The sequence below is a fragment of the Hemiscyllium ocellatum genome, chromosome 6 (assembly GCF_020745735.1).
Source record: "Hemiscyllium ocellatum isolate sHemOce1 chromosome 6, sHemOce1.pat.X.cur, whole genome shotgun sequence".
In the NCBI taxonomy this organism is placed as follows: Eukaryota; Metazoa; Chordata; class Chondrichthyes; order Orectolobiformes; family Hemiscylliidae; genus Hemiscyllium; species Hemiscyllium ocellatum.
Genome location: NC_083406.1, coordinates 96,949,408 through 96,973,013, shown reverse-complemented (window position 1 = coordinate 96,973,013; position 23,606 = coordinate 96,949,408). Strand labels below are relative to the sequence as shown.

Genomic DNA, 23,606 nt, shown 5'->3' with positions numbered 1-23,606 from the left:
AAGGACCACTCCCTTCGTGACTCCCTTGTCAGATCCACACCCCCCACCAACCCAACCTCCACCCCCGGCACCTTCCCCTGCAACCGCAGGAAATGTAAAACTTGCGCCCACACCTCCACACTCACTTCCCTCCAAGGCCCCAAGGGATCCTTCCATATCCGCCACAAGTTCACCTGTACCTCCACACACATCATCTATTGCATCCGCTGCACCCGATGTGGCCTCCTCTATATTGGTGAGACAGGCCGCTTACTTGCGGAACGCTTCAGAGAACACCTCTGGGCCGCCCGAACCAACCAACCCAATCACCCCGTGGCTCAACACTTTAACTCCCCCTCCCACTCCACCGAGGACATGCAGGTCCTTGGACTCCTCCACCGGCAGAACACAACTACACGACGGCTGGAGGAGGAGCGCCTCATCTTCCGCCTGGGAACCCTCCAACCACAAGGTATGAATTCAGATTTCTCCAGCTTCCTCATTTCCCCTCCCCCCACCTTGTCTCAGTCGGTTCCCTCAACTCAGCACCGCCCTCCTAACCTGCAATCCTCTTCCTGACCTCTCCGCCCCCACCCCACTCCGGCCTATCACCCTCACCTTGACCTCCTTCCACCTATCCCACCTCCATCGCCCCTCCCCCTAGTCCCTCCTCCCTACCTTTTATCTCAGCCGGCTTGGCTCTCTCTCTCTTATTCCTGATGAAGGGCTTATGCTCGAAACGTCGAATTCTCTATTCCTGAGATGCTGCCTAACCTGCTGTGAGATGCGTTGGAGGGCATCTTTAACCACGTGGGAGGGGAAATTGCGGTCTATAAAGAAGGAGGCCATCTGGTGTGTACTGTGGTAGAACTGGTCCTCCTGGGAGCAGATATGGCGGAGGCGGAGGAATTGGGAATATGGGATGGCATTTTTGCAGGAGGTAGGGAGGGAAGTGGTGTAATCCAGGTAGCTGTGGGAGTCGGTGGGTTTGTAAAAAATGTCAGTGTCAAGTCGGTCGTCATTAATGGAGATGGAGAGGTCCAGGAAGGTGTCAGAGATGGTCCAGGTAAATTTAAGGTCAGGGTGGAATGTGTTGGTGAAGTTGGTGAATTGCTCAACCTCCTCGCTGGAGCACGAGGTGGCGCCAATGCAGTCATCAATGTAGTGGAGGAAGTGGTGGGGAGTGGTGCCAGTGTAATTACGGAAGATCAACTGTTCTACAGAGCCAACAAAGAGACAGGTATAGTTGGGGCCCATACGTGTGGCCATGGCTACCCCTTTGGTCTGGAGGAATTGGCAGGATTCAAAGGAGAAATTGTTAAGGGTGAGGACCAGTTCGGCCAAACGGATGAGAGTGTCGGTGGAAGGGTACTGTTGGGAACATCTGGAGAGGAAAAAACGGAGGGCTTGGAGGCCCTGGTCATGGTGGATGGAGGTGTGGAGGGATTGGATATCCATGGTGAATATGAGGCGTTGGAGGCCGGGGAAACGGATGTCTTGCAGGAGGTGGAGGGCATGGGTGGTGTCTCGAACATATATGGCGAGTTCCTGGACTAGGGAGGATAGGACAGTATCGAGGTAGGTAGAGATGAGTTCAGTGGGGCAGGAGCATGCTGAGACAATGGATTGGCCAGGGTGGTCAGGCTTGTGGATCTTGGGAAGGAGGTAGAACCGGGCAGTGTGGGGTTCCTGGACTATGAGGTTGGAAGCTATGGGTGGGAGATCTCCTGAGGTGCTGAGGTTCTGTATGGTGTGGGAGATGATGGTTTGGTGATGGAGGGTGGGGTCATGGTCGAGGGAGCAGTAGGAAGAGGTGTTGTCTAGTTGGCGTTTGGCTTCAGCGGTGTAGAGATCAGTGCGCCAGACTACCACTGCGCCCCCTTATCCGCTGGCTTGGAGCAGAGGGATTGGAGGGCTGCGTGTTGTGAGGGTGAGAGGTTGGAGTGATGTCATGTGTGATGCATGAGGAATTGTGAGGGGCAGAAGTGGTTGTGGGAATGGCCATGATGGGGGTGGAAGTGACATCATGAATCCACGTGGGGGTGGCTGCTGCATCAGCCACATGGCTAATCCCCATCCCCACCCTCCTCTCTCCACGCTTCAGGCTTACTGCCTTTATTCCTGATGAAGGGCTTTTGCCTGAAACGTCGATTTCGCTGCTCCTTGGATGCTGTCTGAACTGCTGTGCTCTTCCAGCACCACTAATCCAGAATACGCAAAGTGGCCGAGCTGAGGCTGATAGCCAAGTTTGTACCCGTGGAGATAGCCTCAACCAGGATCTTGGGTTCATGTCACATTACAAGTGACCCTGCTGCAGTATATACACATACACACACACACACACACACACACACACCCTCTCTCATACGTTCACACATACTCTCCTACACTCACATGTGTACACACACCCTCTCACAAACTTACACCTCTTTACACTCACACACGTACACATACTCTCTCACAGACACTCATACCCTTGCACACACACCCACACGTGCATACACATGCACATGCACGCACACACACACAAAGTTTGTGAGGTGAATTTGTAACTTGCAGAATTACATTTTATTTTGCTCAAAAACTGCATGAATCCATGTAAGATTCTGTAAATCCCTGTTTTAGAGTAGAATCAGTCTAAACATTGGGGCACAGAGAGCCTCACACAGGGCACCTCACACCTTCAATGCATTATCTGGGCCAACATTGTACCTATTGTTAAAGTTCCCTTGAGAATATAACTTTAAGAAAGTTCTGGGATTTACATATGAAAGAACTGAAACCAACATGCCCATTCCAAAAGATGAGAGACTTAACAAACAATCCAGGTCTTTTTCAATATGCAATTTCAGTTACATCACAATGTAGACTTTTGCTATAAATTCTGTGCCCAGGATCTTATACTCCACAACTACCTGATGAAGGAGCAGCGCTAGTGCTTCCAAATAAACCTGTTGGACTATAACCTGGTGTTGTGTGATTTTTAACTTTGTATACCCCAGTCCAACACTGGCACCTCCAAATCAAGGTATGCAAGGGCCAAAATGCTGGAAAATGGGATTAGAATAGTTAAGTGGTTATTTTTGACCATGCAAACTCGATGGGCTTGAGGGCCTTTTTCTGTACTGTGTATCTTTATGACTAGCTGATAAATATTAATTTTCACAAAGAGTAGTTAGAATATGGAATTCTGTGCAATATACCAGTGCTTAAGCAGATTCTGTAAGAACAAAGGAAAACATGTAATTATGAGAAAGATTCATAGTGAAGTATCTGGAGAGTGAGAAGGACAGTGGGATGAGGTTAGTTGACTCATATAGAAAAACAAGAATGTAAACTTCATTCGCCAAATGGAGAGTTTTGCTCTGTAATATTCCATGGTCCTATTTGAAAATTAAATACTATATATAAAAAGACTGGTTAGAAACATTTAAAGAGATTTTTTGCCAATTAGTGGGCATGTGCTGATTAGATTTAACCATAGTAAGATGCCACCACAATACTATATACACAATGTTACTTTTGTTACATCCATTATCTTCCTCCTTAAGTAGGCAGTAAGTCTGTATAAAGCTACACTTTTTGTTTGTATGAATGAAACAAGCATTGCTTTTCAGAATGGTGCAGAATTTTGTTAATGGAGGAGATAGCTGAAGGACATGGGGAATAGGCACTCAAAAGTTTCATTTGCCATTATTTTTACACAAGCTCGTAAAAACTGTCAACGTTACCATGGAATCCAAATCTCAAGAGGTGCTGTTGCACCAAAACATTTACTTCTCAACATAAGGGCTATTTACAAGCCATTTACAGCATTTAATCATCTAAAATTGTTTAGTGATAATTGCACTCCTCAGTTAATGGGGGCTCAGAAGGACTGCCGACCACAATGACCTTGGAAAATGCCTGTGTAATTCGGACCTACACACATTTTAAAATTTCACCTACATAGATGAGTTTTGCAGAATTAGGTTTAGCCATAAAATTAGGTTAGTATTAAGTTTAAGGCTGTTCAGAAAAAGGAATATTAAAATATAATCAAAAAATCAATGAAGCATACTCAAACAAATAGATTGTGCATATGAACAATTTGATCAAATTGAGTAATATGTAAAATCATGGCAGCACCATAGAAATCTCCCTCTACTCTGATGCTAATTCAACTTACTTTGCATATAAGTAATTGTGGCTTATTTTGGTTGACAAAGATTGTCTTTCAAACAGTACAAGCTTAGTTTTCCTTTAATAGCTTGGCATGCTGATGCAAATACAATATTTAAAAAAGATTTAAAAGGGTCCAGTTTCTTGAGCGCATACAGAAGGTAGATGAAAAGAGGGTCACAGAAAAAATACGACTTTGATTGAAGCACAAGAATTTGGAAAGGCACACTCAACTAGGAAAGTGACAATCACTTCTTTAGCAATTTTAAATTCACTTTGTAATGACAGCATGGAAAAATCTAAAGTTACCATCTGATCTTTTGGATACTTGGTTTAAAAGTTCCCCATTCTCCTGATTTTAGGCAGTAAGTAGCTATCTGAGGCTTTCTGTTTCAGTTTGCTTCCTTGTGTATGAATGTTGTCTTATTGAATCATGGTTTAAAGTCAACTAGAAGCCTGTAATAGATCTGGTTGGGGAGGCTGTGCAAACAAACAAATGTAGAGTCAAAATATGTCCAGGAGCCGAGCAAGGTATAATTTCACTCTCCAAAAAGAACTCTAACAATTCTTGCAAGTTATGCATCATATTTAAGACAGAGTTGTTCTGAAATTTTGCAAAATTCACCAGTGAAAGAATTGTTCTGATTGCTATGTAATTACCCAACTATCTTGCGATCGGATAATGAATTGAAGGAAGTATCAATTCAGACTGCTTTTTCATTTAAAATTGTTCTGTTCATGGAAGAAACTAAAATTAAATGATTTTATTGTCTTTCCTTGTTTTGCTCTGCATGCTAATTCTTTGTGTTCCTTTCAGTCTTCCACCTATAGAGCCTATTTCTCTTTTGGCTTCATGCTGTATATACTTTCATAATTTCAACACTACAGCAGTGACCACATTCAAAAGCACTTCATTGGTTATAAAGAAAACTTTTGGATGTTGTGAAGTAGTGAGAGACTGTATTTAAATGCATAAATCTTTCTTAGATACTTTACTTCTCAACAGTAATCTGACACCTTCATTCTGATTCAAACTACAAATCTACATGACTGGGGTGTACAAAGCTGCAAATCACACAACACCAGGTTATAGTCCAACAGGTTTATTTGGAAGCACTAGCTTTCGAAGCGCTGCTCCTTCATCAGGAAGGAGAGGCGCTCTGAAAGCTAGTGTGCTTCCAATTAAACCTGTTGGACTATAACTTGGTGTTGTGTTATTTATAATTTTTTTACAAATCTACAGCTCATCTATATTTTTCTCTATTAGGCATACATGAATCTTATTTCTTAATTGCACCTTTTGGGTTTGGTGTCCCTGTTTCTCTCTGTATGCAATTCTCATTAGAACAAAGGATGATTTTCTATTGCTGAAATCACTCAGAAACTAGCTATTGGTGTAACATTTTGGATTCTGAAATTCATGATTTATTAGTTGGTAAGTTAGTTGATATTAATTGACATATGGGATAAATTATCCTGGCCATCTAATGACCACTTGGGTTGAAGCTGAAGGGAGGGTGGAGAGTTGTTGCGATGGAGAAACAAGAGGCAGCCTCACTTGCTGGTGCATATCCAAAGCAAGGGTTCCCAATGACTGATGAGAGTCTGAATCAGCTGTTCCCAATGTGGAGGCAGCAGGCAATGAGGGACCAATTCAAGCTCAACTTTGCAGGCGTGCTGGAATTTCGATATCAGCAGAGTGGCCTTCCACTGCTGTCATTGGGAGCTCCATGCCACAAACAGGAGGCGAAAGGTGGTGGATGAATGCCGATCGAGTGGCTTCTTTATGCTAGATAGTGCCGAGCTTCATCATTTTGGTGCTGTATATGAAAAAGGTAAGTCATGCAGTAATCTGAGGCAGGAAAGTGATCAACCTGCTTCCGAGGAGGCTGGTGAAGTAGATTAAAAATAATAGAGACTTGAACTTAATCTAGCTTTCCTGCATCTTGGGTAAGCTGGAGCTACATCCAAACGAGGGCTTACTGGATCCAGCAGGTGACTGGCCTTTACACCTACCTTCTCGGTATAATGGGTCTGTGTGAGAAACTACTGGGATTATGCAGTCTTCTGCTTTTACACAACACCTCTGAAAGTTCTTCCACCAACCAGACCTCTGGTTTTCTGAGGCCCTCATCTCAATACCTCTGACCTCCACAGTCCCTTCACATTCCCACCAACAATGGTCAGTAATTTTCCCCTTTGGTCCTCCTCCTCCCCCAACCAGAGGCCTTTAATTAACCCCCGCCCAATGTTCCGAAAGGGCTGGTACATTTTTCGTCCAGTCCCTTCCTCACAATAGTGGGAAAAAGTCTGCAAGAATTGTCAGATGGGTTTCTTGAGATCAACCCCTGTGATTTTGGTGTCATTTGTCAGCAAATCTCTTTACGTTCAATGATGCATGTACTCATGAGTACATAAGGGCCAAAATAAAATGTTAAGATAAACTGCCCTTATCTTGACAATGTAGGAGAACCCCCATCCCCACAAAATTCCAAGCCATGTGTGTCAATGTTGAAGTAATGGCATGTAAAGTAAATCTGAAAGAAGTCAGTATTTTCAAAGAATGTGGAATTAATACTGAAGGCTTCAGAATAAAAACATTTTATTTAAATATTTATATTAAGGGAATTCCAGGATTGTAAAACAGTCACTAATCTAGTTAACAACTCTTAGTCCAACATATGAATTAAGGCAGATAGTCTTGTTTGAGTCTCCTCCGCAAATTTTTGTTCTTACGATAAATAAGACCTTTAGACCTTTTTGAAAAGTACAAGATTCTTAAGAAGACTTGACAGGGTAGATACGGAACGATTGTTTCTCCTTGTGGGAGAATCAAGGCTAGTGGACATTATCTCAGAAACAGGGATCGTACATTTAAGACAAAGATGAGGAAGAATGTCTTCTCTAAGAGGATAATGAATCAGTGGAATTTTTTACCCTAGAGAGCTGTTGAGAATGGGCCATTAAGTATAATCACGGCTGAGATAAACAGATTTTTAATCAGGAGGGAAATCGGGGTTATAGGGAAATGACAGGAATGTAGAGTTGAGGATTATCAAATCAGCCATGATCTCACTGAATGGCGAAGCACATTCGGTGGGGTGAATGGCCTACTTCTGCATCAACATTTTACAATCTTAATGAACAACTTGAAGATCTTTAAATACAATATGAGATATTGAGACTCATTCATTAAGCACAAACCACTTTATCTGAGATAAGAACTGGAATATTATAGAACTTAGAACTGTCATTCTTTCACTTCTAGTAGGTACTCATCTCATCCAATTCAATGATTTAGTACAAAAGTTTAAGTTAGTCTCTGTGTGGAGAAACAAGTACAATTGATTATCAGAGTACAACATAAATACTAAACTGTGTTTAGTTCCTCCTCAGGTCAGTCAAGGGTGCAACATCCAGATCTGGCTAATGACTACTGCAATTAGAGTCATAGGGTCACAGAGATGTACAGCACGGAAACAGACCTTTCAGTCCAACTCATCCATGCCAAACAGATATCCTAAATAAATCTAGGCCTATATGTCAGCATTTGGTCCATATCCCTCTAAACCCTTCCAATTCATATACCCATCCAGATATCTTTTAAATGTTATAATTGTACCAGCCTTCACCATTTCCTTTGGCAGCTCATTCTATATAGGCATCACATTCTGCATGAAAACGTTGCCCCTTAGGTCCCTTTTAAATCTTTCCCCTTTCACCTTAAACCTATATCTCTAGTTTTGATCTCCCTCACCCCAGGGAAAAGACCTTGTCTATTTACTCTATCCATGCCCTCATGATTTTAAAAACCGCAATAAGGTCACACCTTAGCCTCCGACGTTCCAGGGAAACAAGTCCCAGCCTACTCAGTCTTTCCCTCAAACCTGGAAACATCCTTGTAAATCTTTTCTAAACCCTTTCAAGTTTCACAACATCCTTACTGTAGTAGGGAGACAAGAATTGCATGCAGTATTCCAAAAGTGGCCTAAACCCTTGTCTGTACAGCTGCAACATGACCTCCCAACTCCTATACTCAATGCACTGGCCAATATAGGCAAGGATATCAAACACCTTCTTAACTATCCTGTCTATTTGTGACTCCACTTTCAAGGAACTGTGAAACTGCACTCCAAGGTCTCTTTGTTCAGCAACACTCTCCAGGACTTTACTGTTAAGTGTATAAGGCCTGCCCTGATTTGCCTTTCCAAACTACAGCATTTCACATATATCTAAATTAAACTCCCTTGGCCCACTGGCCCAACTGATCAAGATCCTGCTGTACTCTGAGGTAACTTTCTTCTCTGCCCCCCACACCTCCAATTTTGGTGTCATCTGCAAACTTACTAACTATACCTTCCATTTATATAAATGACGAAAAGCAGTGGACCCTCCCTTTCTGTCCTTCCTACAGCATCAATACCCTGGAACATTAAGCTGCCAGTTCTGTCCATTGCTGAGCCAAGTCTCAGTACTTCTTGTGATATCTTGGTCCTACTGTTCCCAAACATGCCCTGAATTCATCTGCCTTACCTTTTAGGCCTCCTGCATTGAAATAAATGCAGTTTAATTTATCAGTCCTACCTTGCTCTCTAGGAGAGAGTGAGGACTGCAGATGCTGGAGATCAGAGTCGGGAGTGTGATGCTGGAAAAGCACAGCTGGTCAGGCAGCATCTGAGAAGCAGGAGAATTGACATTTCGAGCATAAGCCCTTCATCAGGATTGTTTGATTTGCTCCTTTTCCCAAGTGCACCAGTTTCAGACTGATCTCTTTCCTCATTATCTCCCTGGCCCATCCCCCCACTCCTTGCTAGTTTAAATTCTCCCGAGCAGCTCTAGCAAATCTCCCCACCAGTATATTAGTCTTATATAGGTCACTTCTACCCCAGAAGAGGTTCCAATGATCCAAAAATGTGAATCCTCCTCCCCTGCAATAGCTCCTCAGCCACACATTCATCTGCTCTATCCTCCTATTCTTACCTTCACTAGCTCATGATATCGGGAGAAATCCAGATATCACTACCCTCGAGGGCCTCCTTTTTAAATTCCTGCCTAACTTCCTATATTCTCTCCTCAGAATCTCTTCCTTTTATCTTCCTATGTCATTAGCTTCAATGTGTACAATGACCTCTTGCTGGTCCCTCTCTCTTTTGAGAATATTCTGCACTCTCTCCGAGATATCCTTGATCCTGGCACCTGGGAGGCAACACAATATTCCGACATCTCGCTGTCAGCCACAGAAATGTCTGTCTGTGCATCTGACTAGAGAGTCTCCTACCACAATCGATCACTTGGTACCTACGTACACCTCATTACATTACAGCCTGTCTCAGTACCAGAAACCTGGCTGTTCGTGCTCCATTCCCCTGAGAATTCATCACCCCCTACATTTTCAGAAAACAGCATACCTATTTGAGATGGGAGACTCCTACACTAACTGCCTTCCTCTCCTATCTTTCCTGGAGGTAACCCATCTACCTGACTGTATCTTCGGTTTAGCTCCCTTCCTGCACTGCCATCCATCATACCCCTGGCTCCTGTAAATTCCTCATTGTCTGTAACTGCCGCTCCAACTGATCGAAGCAATCTGATAGGATTCACAACCAAACATATTTCCTAAAGACATAATCATCAGTAATATGGAAACTCTCCCTACTCTCCCACATCCAATAGGAAGAGCGCACTACTCCACTAAAGGCAATTGACAGACCTAGAAAATAGCACACTCTTACTGCTCTAAAAAACACTCTATGTTTTATATTTTTAAACTTTAATCAAGAAACAGATCTTAATAAAACATATAATCAAAACGGAACCCACTCTACTCACAATAGTAGATTTACAAAAACACAGTAAGGTTACATTTTAGGAAGATACTTACTTAGCTGCTCTCCTGCTGTGAACTCTCCCACACAGGTTTCTCCAAGGTCAACTGTTTTGCTGATTGTTAATTTTGCTGTTTGTTAATTTTTCTTCGACGACTTTAGGGTGAGAGGAGAAAGATATAAAAGGGACCTAAGGGGTAACTTTTCCACGCAGAGGGTGGCGTGTGTATGGAATGAGCCGCCAGAGGAAGTGGTGGAGTCTGGTACAATTGCAACATTTAAAAGGCATCAGGATGGGTATCTGAATAGGAAGGGTTTGGAGGGATATGGGCCGGGTACTGGCAGGTGGGACTAGATTGGGTTGGAATATCTGTTCGGCGTGGACTAGTTTGACCAAAGGATCTGTTTCCATGCTGTACATCTCTATGACTCTGACTCCAATGTCCAGAGATACTTGAAATCAAACAGAGGAGGCAAGTCAGCTGTGCAGATTCACTACTGGGTCAGACAGCAGTGCAGATTTATTTCTCCGTTTGATTTACTTCTCATGGGGGTCACTGCTTTTGTCTGTCTTCCTCCTTTTTAAAGTGCTGTTGATTTGATTTCTTTCCCCCCAAAGTTCCAAACAATGCATCAGCTCATAAAACAGTCATTACCACTGCTGGATTTCAAGGAAATCAGCTCCAACACCGAAAATACCTCTAAAAAGGAAAGGCTCTTACAGCCACATTCTATTAACCAAAAGGAAACATTACAAATTAAAATGATCTTTAGATGACTGAGAAAATGTCACTTATATCCAAAACTAATCCATCGGTAACTCAGTTGTTCCCAGCCTATTTTCCTCAAGTTAATATGTTTGCATCATGCACTATGATATGGTTTCACATTCAGTGGATTATGCAATAGACGGAGCAATGAGAAGACTAGTTATTCAGCTGATCAGGACAAGACAAGTAAGCCTTCTGAGAAATTAATTAACACCACTTGCCATGCAATGGATTTTCCAGCCAGTATACAAGAAGACCAGTTATGAACCAACGGAGTCTCTTGGCAGCAGACTTCGTGGCCTTTGCAGCTGGAGGATCCATTCAACAGGGGAAAACACCATGCTACTGAGTAGCAGTACCTGTTAGTGTGGGTGGGCTTTTCCCCTTTCATCCTGCATATTATTAAATACATGGCTAAACTAATAGTACAGACTTGGTCTGACACCTGAAATTGACTTTGATAATTTACATATATGCTTTTGAACGTAACATCTCACTGGTCTCATGTGTGCTGACTTCTTACACCTGTTGCACTGTCTCAGCATTAAGCATGTGATCTTTCTCAATATAATGTATTCTGTCATGTATTCATGCTACCTGTTATGATCTTTAAATCTTGATTTAAGCCTCCACATTTGGAGTGGCCGACACGGCACAATTTATTCTGGTTAAGTGGTTGTTTAGCAGTATAGCATTTCTTTCAGGTTAATTTCTCATTAGCCATTCTCCCATACTTTAGTCTTAATTCACCTTAATGTATCTGAGCTTCCCAGATTTGAAAGAAATTGAGAATCTCTACAAATATATTCAGTAAAAGAAAAAATGTTAACTTTTTGATTTTCCACAAAGCATTTTCTCCTTTTGTTTTTGACTCTACACTGCACTGAAAAACATTCAACAACAGATCCCAATTCTAGCCAATCTATAGTGAACCTTTCACTCACAGGATATGTAGCCTACTTGGGAACAGGATGCAACAGGTTTCATGTGTTGGGTAGAAAGGTCAGAATTTCAGCACCTAAACAGATTGCAATCTTTAAACTCTTTATAACCAGGAGGTTAATACACAAAGTGAGATAAGAGATAAAGAAATCCATTTGGAAATATACTGGTAGAGTTAGACTGCTCATACACAATGGTGCATGGAAATCAAAAGGTACAATGTTTACAACAAAAAGTTGACAATACACAAAAACAGATATACTGAAGATTTCAGTACTATGTAGAGAACAGAATTACAACATTCTGAGTGTATAGCTACAAGAAAGCACACTCTTTTCTTGGAAAAATGTTTTTGTATGATCCACAATCTTGTTTGAACATTAACTTATTTAAAAATTGAATTATTTGCCTGTGGCGAAGCTATTAAGAGTGCCAATATTGCATAGTTAGAATTTTCCAAGAGATTAACTTTTGATTCACTTGAAAGCAGAAAAAGTGTGGTGTTGTAATTACTCTATGCCAGTATCATATTCATTGAGAGTTAAGAGCAGCAATCGAGCACAGGAAAGTTGTCGACAGGCTTGCCTGCCTTGGATTTAATTTAGTGAGTTTTCCACTAACTGCCCTCCTTGTTACCAAATGCAACTTGAGTGAGGACACAAGATTCCACCTTACACGGGGACTGTGTTTCATGGTTTTATGGACCGAATGCTATCACATAATCTCTTTGCCACCCAGCATTTAGTGTCAAGCATTGATTGGAACTAATAGTAACAGCTTTGCTTTGGAGCATTTCTCTCAGTTGAGTTATTGTGTTTTATTGAGTTTACTGTGGCTCTGAAATTAAACGTAAAATATGTTTTAAGGAAATATAGTACACTTAAAAAAAGGAAACAGTTCAAACATTGCATATCAATTGTGCAGCTTTTAAAAGGTGATCTGCCCGGAGAGCTGAAAATTGTCCTTAAAATTGCTGGGTCCCAATATAAAAGATACAGTGCTTTTCCATAATTTTCAAAGAAATGTTGCATATTTCTAATCAACACTCTTTGCTCAGGTCATTCAAAGTGTTATTCTTAGCCAATTATATATTGCCCGCTATTCATGCTGACAAGGGATAAATTATGGGTACCACTGAATGACTTTAGTGAAATGGGATCTATTTGTCTTGAGCAAGGTGTTGAAGTGAAATGACAAAGATCTTCATGCAGACACCATTTGAAGAAAATAGTTTTCTTTGCTCTTACAACTTGAAATCAGACTCAATAGTCAGGATAATGCATTAGTCATCAAGCTACAAGTTGAACTCTCTGCCCTAATGACAAATGAGCAAGTAGTGATTCAATGTGACACTTATCACTGGTAAATAAGTTAAACCTGATTAATGGGGAGTTAAATGTACAAAAATAATACTTCTTCCACGACCAATTTCAAATAGTACATGGTCAAATTAATTAACAATAAAAAGATTGTAGCCAAATGCATTTCCAATGCTTTTCTCAGAGCAATTAGTAATGATCAATAAATAGTGACCTTGTTAATGACACCCACATCCCATGAACACATTTTTAAAAAGCAATTGAATAGACTCATCACCAGTATTAGATGTACCCATCTAATTCACCTTAAAGATGAAAAACAATTTGTCATTTTGCTGACTACCTGCTCCACTGAGGTGTTTTCAGTCAAATTAACAAATTACTATTCTTTCAGAGAGTTTAGTTCAGTTGTTACATTTGACTTTGCTGAGAATTTGAGGTGATCGCATTATACATTGCTCCAATTTTCAATTATTGGTCAGAAAAGTATAAAGCAACCTGTGGTCAGCTACAGACATTCATTGGTAACAATGTTGGCTTTTCTGTGCAAGGCAGAACTGAACTGAGTTCCAAACACTCCTTATGCATAATCTGTTAACGTTTCTCCTTTCCCACACTTTTAAGCACTAGTCTCTTAGAACCAAGAATGCTGAATTAATGCTGAATTTAGTACTTTTTGGAGATTTTATTCAGGTCATGATTTCTATTTACTCAAGTGTTGTAAGTAAAATACAGGTCAATGAACCTGTTGAAATCATGTGATATACTGCTTTGTTAACTGCTTAACATATTGAACAGAACATTAGCTTAGCCTGCCAGACATAACTAGTGATCCCATACCTGTGTGTTGGATAAAACTGCAGTGTACATTCTTCACAGAGATTTAAACTCATTTCTTAAACATGAAAGCTTTAAAATACAGTAACTAAATGTTCCAGCCACCTCAATTATTATAGGAAGTTTACCTCAGTAAAACCAAAAATATTCTGGTAAACATGGCACTTTGCTCTATGTTCATTCACATAGTTCATAATTCTGTAGAAATGTAACTGTAAAGAAACATTAACTTATGGTTCCTGCTGCATAAAATACCTAAATTTACTGGATCAAGTGAAGTCTTTCAAATTCACAAAATGTGATCAAGAACACCGAAATACTTACGAGTTCAACCTGTAATAACAGTGGATAACCTAGTTTTAATGAAATCATTTACATGTGATGCAGATCAACAAGAAAAAGATCTTGACAAACATATGTCAAACTGACTAGTTCAGACATACCTACAAGCTATCATAGAGAAATGTGATGCAGAAGATCAAGAAGGTTGGGTCTTACCGTCATTCACATCTGGGAGGATGATGATCTGAGTCAATGGATGTACTCCTATTCTGCCCCCCATGGCCATACTCAGTGTGACGTTAAAGGTCTCCTTATTTTCATACAGAGAATCATCAATGATGACTACATGGCATAATTTCTCTGTTTCGCCCTTGTCAAAACGAATAACACTGTTGTGATCCTCTGCTCGAGTGATGTAGTCTGAATAAGACAGCACACTTGATGGAATAGTGCCAGTCGCACTGCCTGCAAAAAGGATCAAAAGATTTCACATTAAACTATTTAACCAAAGCTAAATAATCTCTTTCTTTGAAAATTTAATTCGCTGGAGTAGGAATTTATCCCAGGTGGTATCAAATCAGCGTCCCTTTTTCAGTCATTTCCTGATATTCAGCTCCACTGTAGTCATAGAGATGTACAGCATGGAAACAGACCCTTCGGTCCAACCCGTCCATGCCAACCAGATATCCCAACCCAATCTAGCCCGACCTGCCAGCACCCGGCCTATATCTCTCCAAACCCTTCCTATTCATAGGCCCATCCAAATGCCTCTTAAATGTTGCAATTGTACCAGCCTCCACCACATCCTCTGGCAGCTCATTCCATACATGTACCACTCTCTGCGTGAAAAAGTTGCTCCTTAGGTCTCTTTTACATCTTTCCCCTCTCAACCTAACCCTATGACCTCTAGTTCTGGTCTCCCTGAACCCAGGAAAAAGACTTTGTCTACTTATCCTATCCATGCCCCTCATAATTTTGTAAACCTCTATAAGGTCACCCCTCAGCCTCCGATGCTCCAGGGAAAACAGCCCCAGCCTGTTCAGCCTCTCCTTGTAGCTCAGATCCTCCAACCTTGGCAACATCCTTGTAAATCTCTTCTGAACCCAATCATGTTTCTCAACATCTTTCCGATAGGAAGGAGACTAAAATTGCATGCAATATTCCAACAGTGGCCTAACCAATGTCCTGTACAGCCGCAACAACTCCTGTACTCAATACTCTGACCAATAGAGAGCATACCAAATGCCTTCTTCACTAGAGGAGAAAGTGAGGACTGCAGATGCTGGAGATCAGAGCTGAAAAAGTGTTGCTGGAAAAGCGCAGCAGGTCAGGCAGCATCCAAGGAGCAGGAGAATCGACGTTTCGGGCATAAGCCCTCCTTTCACCTATCGCATCTCCAATGCACCTCCCCAAGTCCCTCCTCCCTACCTTTTATCTTAGCCTGCTGGACACACTTTCATCATTCCCGAAGAATGGCTTATGCCCGAAACGTCGATTCTCCTGATCCTTGGATGCTGCCTGACCTGCTGCGCTTTTCCAGCAACACATTTTCAGCCTTCTTCACTACCCAACTACCTGCGACTCCACTTTCACGGAGCTATGAACCTGCACTCCAAGGTCTCTTTGTTCAGCAACACTCCCTAGGACCTTACCATTAAGTGCATAATTCCTACTAAGATTTGCTTTCCCAAAATGTAGCACCTCGCATTTATCTGAATTAAACTCCATCTGCCACTTCTCAGCCCATTGGCCCATCTAGTCTAGATCCTGTTGTAATCTGAGGTAACCTTCTTTGCTGTCCACTACACCTCCAATTTTGGTGTCATCTGCAAACTTACTAACTGTACCTCTTATGCTTGCATCCAAATCATTTTTGTAAACGACAAAAAGTAGAGGGCCCAGCACCGATCCTTGTGGCACTCCACTGGTCACAGGCCTCCAATCTGAAAAACAACCCTCCACCACCACTCTCTGTCTTCTACCTTTGAACCAGTTCTGTATCCACATGGCTAGTTCTCCCTGTATTCCATGAGATCTAATCTTGGTAATCAGTCTCTTATGGGGAACCTCGTCGAACGCCTTACTGAGGTCCATATAGATCACATCTACTGATCTGCCCTCATCAATCTTCTTTGTTACTTCTTCAAAAAACTCGATCAAGTTTGTGAGACATGATTTCCCATGCACAAAACCATGCTGACTGTCCCGAATCAGTCCTTGCCTTTCCAAATACATGAACATCCTGTCCCTCAGGATTCCCTCCAACAACTTGCCCAGCACCGAGGTCAGGCTCACTGGTCTATAGTTCCCTGGCTTGTCTTTACCACCCTTCTTAAACAGTGGCACCACGTTTGCCAACCTCCAGTCTTCCGGCACCTCACCTGTGACTATCGATGATACAAATATCTCAGCAAGAGGCCCAGCAATCATTTCTCTAGCTTCCCACAGAGTTCTCGGGTACACCTGATCAGGTCCTGGGGATTTATCCATCTTTAACTGTTTCAAGTCATCCAGCACTTCCTCCTCTGTAATCTGGATATTTTGCAAAATGTCACCATCTATTTCCCTACAGTCTATATCTTCCATATCCTTTTCCACAGTAAATACAGATGCAAAATATTCATTTAGTATCTCCTCCATTTTCTGTGGCTCCACACAAAGGTTGCCTTGCTGATCTTTAAGGGGCCCTATTCTCTCTCTAGTTACCCTTTTGTCCTTAATATATTTATAAAAAACCCTTTGGATTCTCCTTAATCCTATTTGCCAAAGCTATTTCATGTCCCCGTTTGGTCCTCCTGATTTCCCTCTTAAGTATACTCCTACTTTCTTTATACTCTAAGGATTCACTCGATCTATCTTGTTTACACCTGACATATGCTTCCTTCTTTTTCTCAACCAAACCCTCAATTTCTTTAGTCATCCAGCATTCCCTATACCTAGCAGCCTTCCCTTTCACCCTGACAGGAATATACTTTCTCTGGGATTCTTGTTATCTCAATTTTTGAAGGCTTCCCATTTTTCAGCCGTCCCTTTACCTGTGAACATCTGCCTCCAAACATCTTTCGAAAGTTTTTGCCCAATGCCGTCAAAATTGGCCTTTCTCCAATTTAGAACTTCAACTTTTAGATCTGGTCTACTCTTTTCCATCACTATTTTAAAACAAATAGAATTATGGTTGCTGGCCCCAAAGTGCTCCCCTACTGACACCTCAGTCACCTGCCCTGCCTTATTTCCCAAGAGTAGGTCAGGTTTTGCACCTTCTCTAGTAGGTACATCCACATACTGAATCAGTAAATTGTCTTGTACACACTTAAGAAATTCCTCTCCAACTGAATCTTTAACACTATGGCAGTCCCAGTTGATGTTTGGAAAGTAAAAAAATTCCCTACCATAACTACACTATTATTATCACAGATATCTGAGATCTCCTTACAAGTTTGTTTCTCAATTTCCCTCTGACTACTGGGGGGTTTATAATACAATCCTAATAAGGTGATCATCCCTTTCTTACTTCTCAGTTCCAACCAAATAACTTCCCTGGATGTATTTCCGGGAATATCCTCCCTCAGGAGAGCCGTAATGCTATCCCTTATCAATAAACTAAACACAGAGAAACCTCGATTATCCAAATGACACGGGCGAGGAGTATTTTGTTTGGATAATCGAATGTTCAGATAATTGAATGCCGGATAAAACAGTTTAGCCAAGCATCGGGACCTTGTGATCTTGTCTGGATAATCCAAAATTTGGATAATTCATGTATGGATAATCGAGGTTCCTCTGTATCAGGTGCTGTGCATAATGGGCAGCAAATTTGATGCTGCCCCTTTAGCACCAACACTCAAGACCAACTTCTACCTCTCTATCTCTGAAGCATTAAGTATTTCACAGCTGACCATTCTTGCTCTGCAAACTGATCGGAAATCATTTGGGGTGATCCGATAAGAATATTTCCAAGACATTTCAAATCAGAATGAACAAGTTAACATTAAGTTCCAAGGCTATTCTATTAATAAAGTTTACTACTTGTTTCAAAGTGGCTCAATTTGCCTATATATATCGGATCACATAAAATGTTAACTTATTACCGACTCTTTTAAGGATGAAATTTAAGCTAGTAATAGGAAACTGGATTATGAACTTCCTACTGAGCCTGTAAAGCATGAAATCAGGACAGGTGTTTCTATTAAATGGTGTCCAGCACATTATGCTCGGAAAGAGGGTCAGATTTTTAGGCTTATTGCAGCCTGATGTAACAATCATGTTGTAAGGTAAGACCTTATATCTCAGCTTCCTCAACTCATCCTCTACTTACCCACAATTCCCAATTAAAGAGGAGTGTGGTCACGTGGCTATAATGTTTAAGAAAGTCATATTTAAGCCACTGCTTTTTAATGGGGTGCCCTGCATGTCTTGAATGAAGCTCTATCACTTAAAATTGTTCCCATATTTGGAACCAAACATTCAATCAACGATGGTAGTGTTTGGAAGGAAAAAAATGAAAACTGCACTTCCAGTTTCGATTCCTAACTCTGGAGGATAGCATATGAAAATTCCAAACATTCTCTATTGCAATCTTGGTAATAACTGAGTTTTAGCTTTGTACAATTATTTTAGCTTTTAGGATGGGAGCGTTATGGAGGGAAATTATAAAGCCAAAAAAACATGGGTAGGTTTGAGTTGGGCAGGAGTTTAACACATTAAAAAGCTGAATCCTGACCCCAACCCATTTACAATCTGCTCGTCTTTATGGAGATGGGTTGGGATAAAAAAGGAGGGTGACCAACACACTCCTAGGAGGTGGGTTGGAATTTAGAAAACTGTACTGAGACTAAGCACCTCATATTTATGGATCATTCTGGATTTAACACTGTGTGACTAGATTTTCAGAGTATTGAGAAACTTGAAAGCTAAAGGAAAGAAGCACTATTTGGTTAAGGAGGTGTGTGCCAATCAGTCACCTCCACCATTTACAACCTCCCTAGTTCCCCACCAAAGCCTCCAACTCCCCCATCCTTACCCTGAGTCCTCATATCACCCCCAGATCTGATCTTAAACAGTAAAGCCTTCACAGTCCCTCCAGCCATCTTACTAATGAACAGTAAAGCCTCAGAGCCCCTCCACCTATCCCATAAATAAATTTATCACTATTGTGTAAAGTAAATGTCACTTTAAAATTGTCACTGAACCATAAATTCTTCCATTTAAATTGGAAATTTGAGAGTTTACCCCCAATTCCACAAATGGAACTGTGTAACCTAACTTGAATTCCATAGCAGTACCAAAGATGTATTACACCATCAGATGGGACATTCTTCAGATGAGAAGTTAGACTGAAATCCATATTACTCTCTCATGTGGACGTTATGAACCTAACTGCAGTGGTCCATGCACCAATGCCACTTAAAACAGACCTAATTCTGGTCTTTTACAGCACTTAAACATATACTTTACTTTTTACAAAGTTTGTAATAATTTCCAAAGGCATGGTAAAATGTGATACAAATGGGTACTGGCCAAAGATGACTACGATAGAATCATTGACTCTACAGAGGAAATAGAGACCATTTGATCCATTGTGTCTGCGCCAACTCTATGGACAGCATCCCATCCAAACTAAGCCCCACCTCGCCATCTCTGTAACCTGGCTTTTAGCATGGCCAATCCACCTAACCTGCATGAAATAAGAGAACCCAGCGGAAACCTATGTAAAGGATGTGCAAACTCCCCTCAGACTGTCACCCGAGGTTAGAATGGAACCCAGGTCCCTGGTGCGGTGAGGCAGCAGTGCTAACCACTGTGCCACCTGATCTTTGAACTAATTTCAAGTATGTTAATTACACAGTACATTATCGTACTGCTCAGACATTGTTGTGCATGTTTTAGAATTCCCGTTGACTTTTTTGGAATGTATCACATCAGGCAACAGGTACAGTCAACACTCTGCAAAATGTATATTATGAACCTCAAGAGTAAGAGTTGACAGCAGGAGATTTTGTGAAGGTAATTCCACCTGAGATGCATTGACTTGAAGTAACAATAAATTTTAAGCCCTGCCATATCTCACTTCAAAGCCTCAGTGTTTTGGTTTGTTCAATAACTTAAAATTAAACGGATGTTAAATCTGATTCAACAGCTGTCAGCTGTAGCACAAAGAAATGAATTGTTTGACTGGGTCTTCCTGTTGAAAACCGTTAGTATAAGTTCACAGCATGGATGCTGTGCATTATTTTGTATGAAATACACAGAACAATGAAGTCACGACACAAAAATGATACATTTAAGGCCATAGTTGTTTAATTGAATGAGGAAGCAGCTTCAAAACCATACTTTCGGCCCTGATCTAACAGCAACCACCTTGCAAAATACAAAAAGGCGCTAATGCGAAAAGCAACCGCCTGTAATTCAAAGCAAAGCATGATGTATACTCTACCATCAGCTAGTTCAACTTGAATGAGCTGAATGCATTGTATTTCCAAGTGATTCTTTTCCCAATTTTCAAACCATTTTCATTTTGTTTAAATTGTGGTGTATAAAGCAATCTATTACAACCATTCTTCCACTATTAAAAGACAAAGCTTCATTACAATACTGAATGTTCCCATCTAACATGTTAGCTTGCTGATTTGCCTGCTGTAAATTCCCTCAGACAGGCCATGCTGTGGATTGTTATGTGCCATCTGTGCAGCTTTCATTTGTATTGTTTAGTAGGAACAAGTGGGCCACATGAAGACCATGCAAATTAATTTGTCCTGCACAAATATTTAACTTCCTGTAATCAGTAACAGAACTCTGAAAAAAAGAGTGAGCAATCCAAGTGCTAGTTGAATTTGAACATTTGTGTCAGAAGTGCGAATAAATAAGGTTAATGTAAAGGTGGCAAATGATCCATTATGCAATCAGGGAATTAGAGCAGTCACATTTTATCGGGACAGAAATGTACAGCCACATTTTGCTCAGAAAAAATCCAACAAACAGAACACAAACCAAATGAAGAATCTAACACACATGAAATAGTAACAATATTTGAGAAGAGTTTTAGCTCAGGTTGATGGCAAGTATGTAAGTTAGCTCACTGTACTTGAAGGTTTGTCTGCAGACATCACCATACTAGGTAACATATCAGTGAGAATCTCTGGTAAGCACTGGTGATATGTCCCGAGTCTCTATTTATAGGTCTTGGTGTCTTAAAGTGGGTGATGTCATTTCTGGTTCTTTTTTTCAAGGGAAGGTAGATAGGTTCTAAATTGATGTGTTTATTGATGGAGTTCTGGTTAGAATGCCATGGCCTAAGAATTCCTCTGTGTGTCTTTATTTCGCCTGTCCTAGGATGTGTGTATTGCCCAGTCAAAATGGTCTCCTTTGTTGTCTGTCTGTATGGAAACTAGTGATAGTGGGTTGCGTCTCCTGGTGGCCAACTGGTGTTCATGTATTCTGGTGGCAAGTTTTCTGCTAGTTTGTCCAATGTAGTGTTTTTTTAACAATTCTTGCATGGTATCTTGTAAATGGCGTTAGTTTTGCTGGTGCTATCTATTGGATCCTTTAGGTTCATTACTTGCTGTTTAAGTGTATTGATAAGTTTGTGCTTAAGCAGCTGGGATATTTACTCACAGTAGCTAGGGAGTAGTGCATTTTGACCAGAGGAAAGTGGCTAACTCAAGTCTGGGACTAAGCTTCACTGTACTGAATCACAGACAGAATGGTGACATCCCTAGCCCTGCACTCATCCCTGGAATACCTGAACAACAAGGTCACCTATGTCAGACACCTGCTAAATGACTACAGCTCCACTGTCAACGTCATTATCTCCTCCAGATGGATCTCAAAACTCTGTGAACTAGGTCTCGGACCCACCCTCTCCAATTAGATCCCCAGCTTTTCGACCCACAGATCACAATGAATGAAGTTAGGTAATTGCACCTCCTACTCAATAACTCTCAATACTGGAGCCCCACAGGATGCATCCTTAGTCCCCTACTCTACTCCCTGTACACCCACGATTGTGTTGCCAAATTCTGAACAAACACCATCTACAAGTTTGCTGATGACATTACTGTAGTAAGACAGATGTCTAACAACAAGTCAAAATACAGAAATGAGATAGAGGCCTTGTTGACATGGTGCAAAGAGAATAATCTCTCCGTCTCAACGTCAGCAAAACTAAAAAACTGATCATTGACTTCAGTAAGAAAGGAGAAGAACATGCCTCCAAAGACATCAACAGAACTGAGGTTGAGAGGGAGGAGGACGTCATGTTCTTTGGAATGATGATAACCAGCAATCTGTCCTGGACTCCTTATGTAGATGTGATGGTCAAGAAAGCACAACAATGCCTCTTCTTCCTCAGGCCATTCAGGAAATTTGGCATGCCTGTAACGAAGGACCATCAGCAACTTTTACAAATTCACCATAGAAAGCACACTGTTCAGGTGCACAATGGCGTGATATGGCTACTGCTCTGCCCAGAACCGTAAAAACTACAGAAGATGGTATACCGAGGTCCATCATGGAAGCCAACCTTCCATCTGTGGACTCCATTTACATGTCTTGCTGCTGCAGAAAGGCTGCCACCATCATTGAAGACCCATTGCATCTCGGTAATGGTCTCCTACAATCATCAGGCAGAAGATAGAGAAGCCTGAACACACAGACCAGCAGGTTCAGCAACAGATGAATGGACTCTCTAGCCTCAAATTATGCTGATCTTGCTAAAGTTGATCGTGCCTAGCAGACACCCTGTGCAATAGAAATTGTAAGCCTCTGTCTCAGTCTTTCTGATCCATACATCCTTGCTTACTATGATCTGCTCGTAATATTCATAAACAAAGCTTTTCACTGTACTTTGGTACATGAGATAATAAATTAAATCAATAAATCAATCAACCAGTGTTGGGACAATCAAATCAGAGAACAAAGTAACTCTGAAAATTTAAACTACATTTACTTCAATGAAAGGGTCTTACAGGTATGGCAGATGAACGCAGGGCATGTTTGGAAACATGGGATTGGGGCGTCATAGCTATTACAGAAACTTAGCTGAGGGATGGACAGGATTTGCTCCTCAATATTCCAGGTTTCAGATGCTGGAGGAAGGATAGAAAGGGAGGCAAAAGATAAGGGAGACTGGTGTTTTTGATTAAGGAAAACATTACTGCTGTAAGTAGAGAAAATATTTCTAAAAAACCACCAGTGAAAATATATGGGCTGAAGTTAGAAATAATAAAGGAATGGTATTGTATTATAGGTTCCCCCAGTAATCAGACAGAAATTGAGGAACAATTATGTAGCGAGATCTCAGATATATGTAAGAATAATAAGGTCGTCAAAGTAGGTGATTTTAATTTTCTAAATATTGACTGGGACTACTATAGTATTAAAGGTTTGGATGGTGAAGAATTTGTTGTATGTGTTCAAGAAAAGTTTCTTTATCAATGTGTAAATGCTCTTACTGGAGAAGAAACAAAACTTGACCTTCTCTTGGACAACAAGGT

At 41.1% G+C, this 23,606-nt stretch overlaps 1 protein-coding gene across 1 annotated transcript in view; it reads right to left on the bottom strand.

The window, feature by feature from the left end:
- LOC132816501 (FRAS1-related extracellular matrix protein 2-like) overlaps positions 1-23,606 on the bottom strand; it is a 229,101-nt gene that overhangs the window by 87,751 nt on the left and 117,744 nt on the right. Inside the window, exon 6 of the mRNA XM_060826175.1 lies at positions 14,332-14,580. Coding sequence (XP_060682158.1) covers positions 14,332-14,580 — 249 coding nt within the window. The remainder of the gene's footprint in view (positions 1-14,331; positions 14,581-23,606) is intronic.